The sequence below is a fragment of the Chlamydotis macqueenii genome, chromosome 1, assembly GCF_036417535.1.
Source record: "Chlamydotis macqueenii isolate bChlMac1 chromosome 1, bChlMac1.mat, whole genome shotgun sequence".
In the NCBI taxonomy this organism is placed as follows: domain Eukaryota; kingdom Metazoa; phylum Chordata; class Aves; order Otidiformes; family Otididae; genus Chlamydotis; species Chlamydotis macqueenii.
Genome location: NC_141556.1, coordinates 6,825,327 through 6,837,543, shown reverse-complemented (window position 1 = coordinate 6,837,543; position 12,217 = coordinate 6,825,327). Strand labels below are relative to the sequence as shown.

The 12,217-nt window shown below is 38.2% G+C and overlaps 1 protein-coding gene across 5 annotated transcripts in view; it reads left to right on the top strand.

The window, feature by feature from the left end:
- Positions 1-12,217, top strand: part of USP6NL (USP6 N-terminal like) — a 124,993-nt gene that overhangs the window by 75,603 nt on the left and 37,173 nt on the right. For all 5 annotated transcript variants that reach the window (XM_086744823.1, XM_086744846.1, XM_086744828.1 and 2 more), the window contains 2 exons: positions 4,201-4,240; positions 8,995-9,075. In XM_086744823.1, the coding sequence (XP_086600949.1) occupies positions 4,201-4,240; positions 8,995-9,075 (121 nt within the window). The remainder of the gene's footprint in view (positions 1-4,200; positions 4,241-8,994; positions 9,076-12,217) is intronic.

Sequence of the window (12,217 nt, the reverse complement as noted above, 5' to 3'; positions counted from 1 at the left end):
TTATTGCACTAAACCTCTTCTGTCCTCAACTGAAGCTACGGATGGCAGAGGAGCCTTTACGTTTCTTAGATTTATTTAAGCCAAACTAGAAGCAGGAAAATAGTGTGATTTGAGCCAGCAGGGAACATATGTGGGATTTAAATACAAATGTAGGAAAAGAATAAATCTGATCAGTGACTAATGCGAGAAAGTCTTTCCTTGTGTTTATATTGAATAAATATATCAAAGTGCTGTTTAAAGAAGACTGATTTAAGGAGCAGCAGTGGGTAGGTGACTGTAAGCTTAAGTGTGAGACTTTTCAATTTATTTAAACTACAAGTGTTAGTTGAGGAGAGTAATTACAACACAGCTTAATGGTCAAACCCATAGATCTGCTCATTTAATGTTCTGAAGTGTCAGATATGTACACATTTAAGATTAATGTTTCTTTTACGTTATCTTGAAAAATTCATGAAAACCTGTGTTAGCCATCATGGTGGATTTAAAGATGTAAAATCCATTCATCAATTATAACCTAAGAAAGAAAAGCATTTTCAATCAAGTCCTTGTTCTTCAAAATGAAATCCTGTTTCTCTGAATTTACAGGCTTTATAATCCTTACCAGAAGGTGGTAATAGTCTAGATTGGAAGATAGGAAGAAGGCTTTGGGGTTGTGCTCCAGATCACCACCAGTGAGAGGACCATGGGTAGAGGTCCTGAGTTCCAATCAAACTTTGGAGTCTAGTTCTTCCTCCCAGTGAAATGTCTTTGAAGAGCCTTCTGCTAGGAAACCCAGCACACCTTCATGTGAACCCTACTCCTAGTTGGAGTTCGGATTTTGTCTGCGTTTTGCAGCTCCCAAACCTGTAGACAACATCTCCAGACGTTTCTCTTAATGCTGTAGCACCAGAGCTGCTTGGCAATGACAACCAGAGCCTTTGAGCTGCTGTTCGGTGGCAGTGTGGGCTGCCCAGCATGCAGGTGGGGGGCTGTGGAGTCTTTATGCCTGGGGCGAAGGCACATACCAGGTGTAACGATCCTTGATTGCTGTCTGATTAAATGGGTGAATTTACCTAGTTTGGATCTTTATTGTGGACAATAGAGTGTTAAGATTTTGTTTCTGCTAAGTGAGACCTTATTTACATGAGTTCGGTTAAAAGCTGTCTCTGTGACTCCTCTTTTGGATATCAAGTATTGTATGGTTTCAAGCTAATTACTTTAATCAGTCCTGTTTTTCTTCTCTGAATCTCCTAAATGAATATTACTTGAGCTATTAACCAAAAGCAGTGTCTCAGAGCAGGATGTGGCTCTGTTGTATTAATATTGTTTACTGCTTCACATTATTACTTGGTGAAGTACACAGATTAAAAAATATGGAAAAATACAAGTTTAAATGGGCTGGGGATGGTGGGAGAAGATTCAACATTAAAAGAAATAATGAAGATATAACAATATTAGATTGGCTAGACTAGGGAAGGAAGGGGAAGATTCATCATTATAAGGAAAATAAAGAAGGTACAATAAAATTACATTGATTAATAGACACTAATTGATATTGTGTCTGATCCCACCTAATCCATTTTAGAAAAAAAAAAAATCTATAATGTGCTTCTGTGTAGGAAACACATACACTAAATGGAGATGTATTTATTTAAAATATCTTGAGGGGCCTGAGAGACTTTATTTGCCTCTTACGCCTTTACCTCAATCCTTGCAGGACAGATTTGAATATTCTGTGTGAGTACATGGGCGTAGTTAGTGCAATCCAGTTAATTGAGAGGAAGATCTCCAGGAACTCCTGCATTCCAGGCCAGTGAGTTACTGAGCAGCCCCGGGCGATTCGCTCAGCTTCTGCACTGTTTTCCTGATGCTCAGCTGCCAGCAGCATCTCGGGGAATAAAAACACGGGGCTGACTTAATGTGCTCCTGTGGAATTTCAGTGTTTAAAATGTGTAAGTATGTGGTATTAGTGCATAGCTCTGCAGCTAAAGAAATCATGAGGAATGTGGTCGTAAATTTGCTGCTGGGTTAATTTAGCGATGGCGTACGGTGTCTGCTTCGCAGGAGAAGAGCCTTCGTTCGCTGCTCGCTGGGTTCGGCCATGCCTTTTGCTTGCACATCCGTGGTAACTTGCAAAATTAGCAAAGAGCAATTCTGTAATAAATAATTGCTATTCAGTCTTGCTTCATGATAAAATAAGATTTTATTTATCTTTAGTCTGATCAGTTTTCGTGCCAGATTAGCGAATTTGAAGCTGAGCTGTCAAGTGGTACCAGTTAAGCAGAAGAGTTGCTGTGTCCAGTGCGGGTCCGCAGGGATGCGGAGCCATCAGATCAGTGTCTTGCCCGCTGCTGGCGACACTGGAGGAAAAAGGGTTTCTTGTGTGCGCAGCCAGCTGCTGGGGTGAGCTTGTAGGGCCGCGAAGAATGAGGCTGCTGTGCGCTGGGCTCGCTGCGTGGGACCGGTGCTTCTGGCGGAGGCAGACAGTGCCTGCGAGTGTCACTGAAGAACTGGAAATTTTAAGTGGCGTTTGGAAGGCTTAGCAATCTTTGTTCTTAAAACCAAACAAAAAAATAAACCCCCGACCAAGCAGGTTGTTAAATTGAATTTTTTCTTCCCCTTTGCTTATTTTTTCACTTCTGTTCAAATAAGCTTAATTTGGAGATGGTGTTTGGCATTCAAAGGGCTCACTTCTCGTTTGTTAGTTTAGCTCTATGGGAATGTGCGTGACACCCTGATTTTTATAGCACTTACAACCCAGGTGGCACTGAATACAGGCTACTTCTAGTGCGTTAGGCAGATGTTAATCAGATTTTTTTTTTAGTATTATTTTTATGTTTGTCAAGAAACTTTTCAGATACTCGGAAAGTGCTTCTAAATGGTTGGATTATAGTTTTGCAGAGCAGTTCAAAAGGAACTTGTTTTTTAAATTAGTTTTTAGACTGTTACTGGAAACTTTGACTGGTGTGTGTGTGGTCTCCAAAAAGGTGTTGACTGGAGCAAGCTTTTCTATTGGATAGGTAATCCAAATCTATTTCTTTATTCAAATATAACTTCTTGCATCTTTTAAATGAAGTAAATGAGATCAAATATAACTCAAGCATTTTGCATCTGAGTGTTCTTGCATTGACTGCAGCAGCAACTGCTTTTGTTGCCTTCCCCAATGTTTTGGGTTTTTTTTCCCCTTGCACAGATTTGATACGGGACTGAAATACTGGGTTGTAGTGTCCTCACTATAGAAAGCTATCATGATGTGGGTAGGAAATTTTTCATCATATCAAGACTCAGTAGGAAATTTTTTAAAAGGATTTCCCAAAATGCCTACTTTTTAGTCTCTCTTAAACAGGGTATTTTTTTGGGTGTGTTATTTATCTGATCTGTAGAGCCTTGCTACTCACAGGTGAGCTGCTGTGTTTTAAGAAGCTACAGATGATGCAGGCAAAGGATGACAGGCTCATTTAGCATCAAAGTGGTCCGGTTACTTTTGATAAGCAAACCACAAGGGTCTTTGATAAGAAAAACAGAAGTGAAACCAAAATAATATACAGTCTGAAAATGGGTCTGTTCAAAGGCTGCATTTCAAGCTTTCAGTTCCTAACCTGCCTTTTAAAAGTTAGGCTAAGAAGTCCAAGTACTGTATTTTTAATATTAATTAGATACCTAGTAATAAAACTGATTTTTGTTGGTTGGTTGTTTTTTTTTTTTTTTTCCTATCATCTCCTCTGTGTTACTCAGAGTGAGTTTTGTAGTTTTGAGAAAACAGAAGTTAACTCTCCTAAGTCAAGCAAAGTCTCGGTGGCTTTCACAGGGCACAGTAATAAAGGAGGAAAACCTTTTTTAGGAGTGTAACAGTATTATGGTCTGACAAACAAAAGGAAAAAATCACTTAGGTTGCAGTTCAGCACAGGATGCTGTTACTGAAGAAAAAATAAACTTTCTGTTAAGTCCTTGTGCTTTGAATCTATGCAACTACTTTGATTTAGAAGGTTTAAGATTGAAATAATGCTAGTTCTGTTCTTAAAATATTGGGAGTTTTACTGTTTTTAAAAATGAATTCCAAGGGGTCCTGTGTGTCATTGTTTCAGTTCTCTAAAATTCAGAATTCTTATTTGTTCGTTACTATATATTGCTACTTTAAATGGTTGCTTTTAAGAACCTATACAGAAATGATTTTGTGCTGAGATTAACCAAGAGTAATATGAACTTTGTCTTTGTTTTCAGTCCGGAGGAGCTTCCTGTCCATGATGCAGCAATAGACAAGGTAAGTCCAGTGTCTTCCAGTTTTTTGACTAGCAAGTAAACATCTACAGATGTGTAACTTCTAAAATATAAATCATTGTGAAATGAGAAGATGAAGCATTTTAGCGATTTACATTCCCAAAGAAACATGTTTTAAGTCCCGTAAGGACTGTGCTCCTTGGGGCCATGTTAACTCGCCCACAGATCCCTTTGGGCCCACACGATCTTACATTTACTGGTTGTAGAGACCAGAGTTTTCCTCACCGTTATGCAACGTGTAAAGGAAACAGAGCTCCTTAAGATATCACACCCCACTCTGCCCTTGAAAGAGCGAGAGCTGTTGTCTCTGTCCTGAGCTGTCATCAGCTGTGCTGGGTGGATGAGTTGTCCAAGTGAGGTGGTGGCTTTGAGCTGAGGTATACATTGCCATCCCCTGAGGAGTGTGGTGTGCTTTTCTAGTTTGGTAAATGGTGACAAATATCCTGGCTGCCACTGAAACTGATGACCTCCCTTGTAAAGTTGAGTTGACGAGCTAGGTGTATTCTGGACATGCAAGATCTGCCATCAGCTGGTGCAGACCCTAGTCCAAAAATCCTTCTGCTGCTGAAGGGTACTGGAGGAGAAGTCTGGGGACTGATGTTTTGGGAACATGGAAAACTTCTGTTAAAATCATCAGGAACTGAATTTCTACTTGTCTGGGCCTGGTTACTATTGTTATTTCCCCTTGGTCTGTCAGGCCTGTTGTTATCTCCAAGACCACATCAGATCCTTCTTCTTTGTCCATGTTGATGTTCTGTGTCATCAGAAAATTCAAAATAAAATACTTAAAGCTGTAAGTTTGAAGTTAGCCCTCTTGGCTGCACAGTTGAGTAGAGTGCACGGGAAAGGGATGGAATGACTTGTTCTAAGGCAGCTCTCCTCCCTGAGTGAAAAGAAGGGAACTTCTGAGTCCCTTTTGTTTTGTGTTGGTTCGTGTGTGTTTCTGCCTACGCAGCCTGAAATAGTTGCATTTTCCTGCCATGTTTCATTACATTTAATAACACAGTCAGTGTATGTATAATTTCATTTCCATCAGAAGGACACAGCAAGGTGGTGAGTCTGTGAGCGTAAGTATTAGACAGCTTGCAATTATTGTGCTGTCTGTGTTTTGAAGCTCTGATTCATGGTGGCTTTGTAGTTAGCCTTACATTGTTGGGGGAAAACAGTGTCTCAGTTCTCTGTCCCATACTGTGTTCATGTTCTCTCAGACAAAATGTCAGCATAGAAACTGTATTTGTGGAATCAATGTTAAATTGCAAATCTAGTATCTTTTTATAATCGTACAGTGATGTCCCTGTACTGGACTCCTGGTTATACTCCTGATGGTATCCTGACCTCTGCTGGTTTGAGGTTTATCTGTCTTCTGACAGTGGTGTTTGAGTCTTTACAATTTTCAAGATATCGTTCATTGGATAATTAATGTGTCATGTTAATGTAGGCAAAGACAAAAAGCTTTCTGTGCAATCTCTTAAAGTTGCTTACTTGGCAAAACTGTTTATGCTTTCCTTTTGCCTTATTTGTGAATTTAAAAAAATATTCCTAAGTCATGTTTTCATTTTGTTTGCAACTTATGTAGAAGATTGTGTATTCTTGTGAATTTTGAATCTCTCTTTTTCCTATACATTCTAGTGTAAAGCTTAGGTTTTCTATGTGTGTATTTATCTGTGTGTGTGTGTATTTACATGCATTATACTTTTAGAATAGGCATTATTACTGTGAATACAGAGTAATTTTGATGCTTCATTAGCTTACTGGGTATTTGGTGGCTTAAATGCGTCGAATTACGGTCCTACATCATGAGCTACTTAACCTTCAGATGAATCATGCAGCACATCTGAGATAAAACTAGGGAAGGGAAGATCATCTAGAAGAGAAAAGTGAACAGAGAACTGACCTCAGGAAATCTGGAGTCTGTGTCTGACTCTGTTTTTGAAGTGAATGTTTTGTAAGTAATTTTCAATTTGTTTGCTTTTGGTTTTGATTTACTTGATTATAAGTTCTCCAGGGAACAGTTCAGTGAGTTCTGGTTTTGTCTGAGGCTTCAGCTCTAGCACGCTTGCTCTCCAGGAAGGCAGAGCGCTACACAGAAGATGGATGTTTGCCAACTTAACTTCATGCTTTTTTGCTTTCAGTAGTGTGTTATTTACTGGCACACAAGTAAGAAACCTTTTCTTCTGTTAGGGATTGTATTATTCCCACTGGCAAAAATGCTTCAAAGTGTAAACTGTACTCAGAAGACAGATAAATGGATTTTTTTTTTTAAATTTATTTTTTTTGGTGACAACCATGTGAAACTTCCCTGAAAGAGCAGCAGCAGCATCAGTCTGCTCTGCAATGAGCTGCATCAGATCTATCCATGTTTTCAGCGTTGCACCTGTTAGACATAAAAGTGAACATAATTCAGACTGGGAATAAAACAGCTAAAAGTTTTCAGCAACTGAACAGAGAAATAATTGCTGTTTTGACTACAGTAGCATCACTTGAGAACTGGGATAAATTGACACAGAAGACATAAAAGCTTGAGCAAACATACAATTGATGTGAGCTTCTGGCTCAAAAGACTAAAAATCTTGAAAGTAGATCAAACGTACCAACAAAAAGACTGTGGGAGCAGATAAGGTTTTCCTTTTCTTACCAATTACCTGAGAAACCTGTTGAGGGCAGAGACCTTTCCTAACTTGATAGCAATGTTATTCTTACAGTCTAAACTGTGCCTGGAGAACATCTGCTTTGGAGGTGTTAGAAATGCGTATTTCTTAAAGGGATTGTGAGTGTGGCAGAGACTCAAAAACAATGTTGTGAAACCTATGAAATCTGGGAAGCGGTAGTTTTCCGATGGTTCCTCTCTAACCCAACTCTTTAAGTGTTTTAATTAATTTTTTAAAAATAATTTTAAAAAGCGCAAGTGGTTGAGGTATTACCAAATACAGCATGGAACCTGAACAAGAACATGGGCAGTTGATTGCAGCGTGAATAGTTAGGTAAGTTTAGATTGAGACAGCAGAGGCACTTCTTTCCTTATACTTATTTCAAGCTTATGCCAGTTGGATTAAAATCAAAATAACTTAAAAAAAAAAAACAAACCCAGCTCGTTTCCAGGACACTTCATGGACTGAGTCATGGTTGAGGTGGACCTAAGCAGTCATCAAGTCATACTTCTGCAAGTGCAAGGCTTTGGGCTCCTGGATTAAAGTCGTCCTTTGCCCATCTTAACACATTGATAGCCATGCACAAACTCTGATGAACAAAAGCTAGAAGAAAATTAGAATTCTGTTGAGACAATAAGTAATAATTGTATTTTATGGTTTTACCCAGCATTTCAGATGCAGTTAATGAAAGTATTAATACGTTTTCAGTGTCCTGCAGAGCTTTGGAATTAAACTATTATATTGTTACTGGATTGCATCACTAACCACACGAAACAGAATATCCTTTCTGTCTTTATTAAGCCTTGGATTTGAAGTTAGAGGTAGAGGGACTGTCCTTAACAAAAAAAAAAAACAAAACAACGTAAATATTTGTTTATATTTGTCTTTGAAGAGAAGGCAGTAGCTGCACACATGCATTTTTCTGCTTTAGCTTATTCAGTGTTGATCCTTGGCTCCTAAGCATTGTGAAAGAGTTGAAATAGTGTCACTAAAAAAAGAATTTTGAAAATTACAGTTAATTATTAATTTTGTAGTATAATCAGAGAGACCTTGCCTATTTCACAGCATGTATAAGTGGGCTGTAAAAATACCACCTAAAAATCTTCTTATTGGGGCCAACAAAATACAGATTTTTGTCTGTGAAGAGCCGAAGTGCCTTGAAATTCCAGGGACTAAAATAGCTAATTCCAGGTACTTGTTTGCTTCCCGAGTTCAAGAAGTTAATGGCAGCTGCAGCAAGGTTGTCATAGACAATCTTTAAGGTGGTAGGGATGTCCCATGCTTTTAAAGCTGTATATAATATAAATAATATGTAGAATTTACATATATATTATGTTACATGTTTTACTGCTTGATATAACTATTTATTTTGAGAAGATAGGACTTGTTTTATATTCTCATTTTATCACCTTGTTACTGAAATATTATTGCCAGTAATATAAATTAAGCAAGTAGATCTTACCTTGGGAAGAAATCCTTGACGTTAAGACATAGGGCCATTTAGGTAAAAAATATACCTGGCCAAGAGTGAGAACTATTAGAAGGCTTTAAATATCCAGAATTAGAACTTATTCCCATTTCTGCTACTGCACTGTCACTTTGCATGTACTTGTTTTTGTTTGTGTAATTTGTGCCTTTTAGGAAGGGATGGTTTGTGTGATTGCTGGAATCAGTAGCTGATTGTGATTAGGGCGCGTCTGGGTAAAGGTCGTCGTTCCAGAGTCAACTAAATTTTAAGCTTGCAGCAGAAATTATTTGCCTGAAAATTTACGGCGTGTAAAAACATTGAAGTTTTTTGTACTTGCCAAATATATGTAGAGAAGAAAGTTTTATAAATCTTGTACTTAAACTCCTATTACAAAATACATTTCTTTGCACAGTGTTGAAAATAAAAGTTTCTGCTCGTTTTTTGATTGACTGTTTTTTTGGATGTTTCAAATGAACTAATGTTATTCTTTGCTGTTCTTAGATGACTGGATAAAAAGCTGATGATGCTATGTTAAACTTTTTCTCAATGTTTTTAGAAAGACCAAAATAATTTTAAATGTATTCATCTTGAAAAGATTAAAAAATTCTAATTTATTTTCAGCAAAAGCACCTTGAAATTGAAAGAACTACCAAATGGCTTAAGATGCTGAAAAGCTGGGAAAAATACAAGAATAGTGAAAAGGTAAAGTTATGCATGCTTTTTTCACTAGCTGTCACTTCTGAATGAATGTATAACCTTTAAATTAGATTGTCTCTGAGATCTGGAAAAAAAAAAATCACACTGAAACAAAAAGACTATTCTTCTGAAATGCAATCATACATAATACCTCAGCAATAAAAATAAGCCAATCAAACTAGTGGTCAAATGCAAGGAATTTCTAAGAGCAATATTGCGTCGGCTCTCTGACATATTTGTAGCAATAATTGTGTGTGGTACCACACTGCGCTTGGCTGTGGGATTGGAACTAGGATCATGCAGTGTGCTGTGTTCACCTGTGCAAAATAATCTGTGGAGGGATGAAGCATCAGACCACCTTGTCTTGTTGTGCAGAGAGCCAGAAGTGTATTTGATTTATGCTTTGAGAATGCGACAGATGGAAAAAAGAAACATTTTTATAAACTTGAAAAGAGGGGACAACTTTAAATGGGTATAGATGAATTCTTCAGGAATCATAAATCCCCTTTCAGCAATTATGAATTTTAACTTTACTTTTAAAATGTTTTATTCCTTTATATGCTGGATATCGTACTAGTTAATATTTAAATTGAAAGTTCTTTTGAGATACTTGTGACATCTTATTGAGATCTATGAGGTTTTCTTTTTTTTTTTAATTTATTTTTGTTTTTAGATTTTTTTTAGCCCAGGTTTACTGAAGGGCCTAGGATAGCTTACCGTCATGGATCACTGGAAACCTCCTTGAATAACTCTCCAAGGAAACTGATTAGTCATAACATGGGGCATATAGTTTGATGTTTAAATTATCATGCTTGCCAGTGCAGATACCGTAGGATGTCCCAAGATAAATGGTTATTTTGTTAAAAGGCAAGTTGCACACTGAGTAAATTAGAAGGTAAAAAGTATAGGAAGCAATTTAATGCCCCGTTCCTGATTTTTTAGGATTTTTCTGAGAATAACATGTGACACAACATTCTTAATCTTCAAGAGAAGTGAATTTTTTTTTAATGGTATGAATAGAATCTACTCTTGAATAGAATATATTGTAGAATTGTAGAATTTGGGTTGGAAGGGACCTTCAAAGGCCATCTAGTCCAGCCCCCCTGCAAGGAGCAGGGACATCTCCAACCAGATCAGGTTGTTCAGAGCCCCGTCCAACCTGCCCTTGAGTGTTTCCAGTGATGGGGCATCCACCACCTCTCTGGGCAACCTGTGCCAGTGTTCTGTCACCCTCACTGTAAAAAAATCTCTTCCTTATATAAAATCTGAATCTACCATCTTTTAGTTTCAAACCATTACCCCTTGTCCTATTGGAACAGGCCCTGCTGAAGAGTTTTTTCCCCGTCTTTCCTGTAGGCCCCCTGAGGTACTGGAAGACCGCTATCAGGTCTCCCTGGAGCCTTCTCTTCTCCAGGCTGAACAGCCCCAACTCTCTCAGCCTGTCCTCATAGGAGAGGTGCTCCAGCCCGCTGATCATCTTCGTGGCCTCCTCTGGACCCTCTCCAACTGGTCCATGTCTTTTCTGTGCTGAGGGCTCCAGAAATGGATGCAGTACTCCAGATGGGGCCTTGATAGGCTTATTAAAATTTTGGGATCAGTATAGAAGAACTGAAATATGCTGGCAGCTACTTAACAGTGACTAGCAGTGCTACAACGTTTCTTGACTTTACTTCTCTGTCTTTTTTTTTTTTTTTTTAAATATTTTCTATGTGAAGCTGCAGGTGAGTTTTAAGGTAGTGAATTCCCCATTAATAATCTTTAAATTACTTTTTAGATTTTTAGTTACAAAATTATTTTTGTCCTACTCAGACGACAAATAATGGTCTGTCCTGTCATTTTCTCTGGAAGGAGAAGCCGCAGGTCATTACACTCACAGCTTTGTTTCTTTACTGTGGTAGTTGGGTGATTTGAAGATCAAGTATGTTCCCAAGTCAAAGGGATGATCAAAACCACCTGTATAACAGCTACTTTCTTTGCAAAGAGAATGTTAAATATGACCTTTCAGGTAACACAATAGCATTGTCTGAGCAGCAGCGGTCTTTCTCTTCAGCCATGGGTGACGTCAGTCCATGATACACTGACTTAAGTGAATAATCCTCTGTTCACCAAGCACAGAGAAGGTATAGCAGATCAGCTGTGCAGAAAGCGTTTCAGTTCATGTAACAAATTATAGGCTGAACTATAAATAGTGGCAGGAATAATTCAGTGTGTTCATAAAGGGGATGGACTTCGCTTGAGGCTAGGAAAAATTTTTGCGGATTGAACTCTAGTGGAGCACATGAGACTTTACAAACAAGGGTGTTTTCCTCATTCTTACTCGCATCTTACATGGTAAGTGAACCAGAACATATAGAATAAAGAATCAGCCTCCTCCTCCTCCCATGCATGCAGTGGAAAGTCAAACATAATTAGTCACTGCTCTTTATGGAAAGCCCGATGATGTTCTCAGGACTGTACAAAACTCAGAAATAAAGACAGTTTTTATCTGAAAGTGTATTGGAAGAATGCACCAGCTTTCCATACTTGTGTTCTTGAAGCACAGAAGCAATAGTTGCAAGAACAATTCCTGACTCTTGCTTTCTGTCTTCGCTTGATTGGATAAAATAGTTAACACTAGAGGAACAAATTGCTAAAGAAAATGAACAGCCTGTATCTTAAAAGACTCACTTCACCTGACATCTGTGCACTCAGACTGCTTCTGAAATCAACGTTGTTTAGAAACAGCACTGAAGGGAATGTTGCAGCCACAACAACAGTAGTAATATTGTAGGGTTACAGATTATAATTGTAGTGATGGCTTTGTTTTGGAAAATGGCATACTTGAGAGATGCTTGTGTTCTTAAAAACAGAGCAAGGGAGAGTCAGAGATGGTGACGGTCCCAGGGATAGAGCAGGTATGTACAAAGTACAGGACTTCATAGACAGCCCGTTTGTAATGAGCCTTCATAATACACAGATGAGAGTTTTAACTTTAAGAAATCTGTTCATGCTGTACACATCCCGTAAATGAATCCATGTATTTGATTACATTATCCAAAACTGTCGTATGCTTAATTGCAAAATACAGTTTTCGTTTAATAGTTTTGCAGAGCTCCTTATAGGCAGCTTCCTTATTTTTTTCCATCGTAACTTCACAGGGAGAATTAAT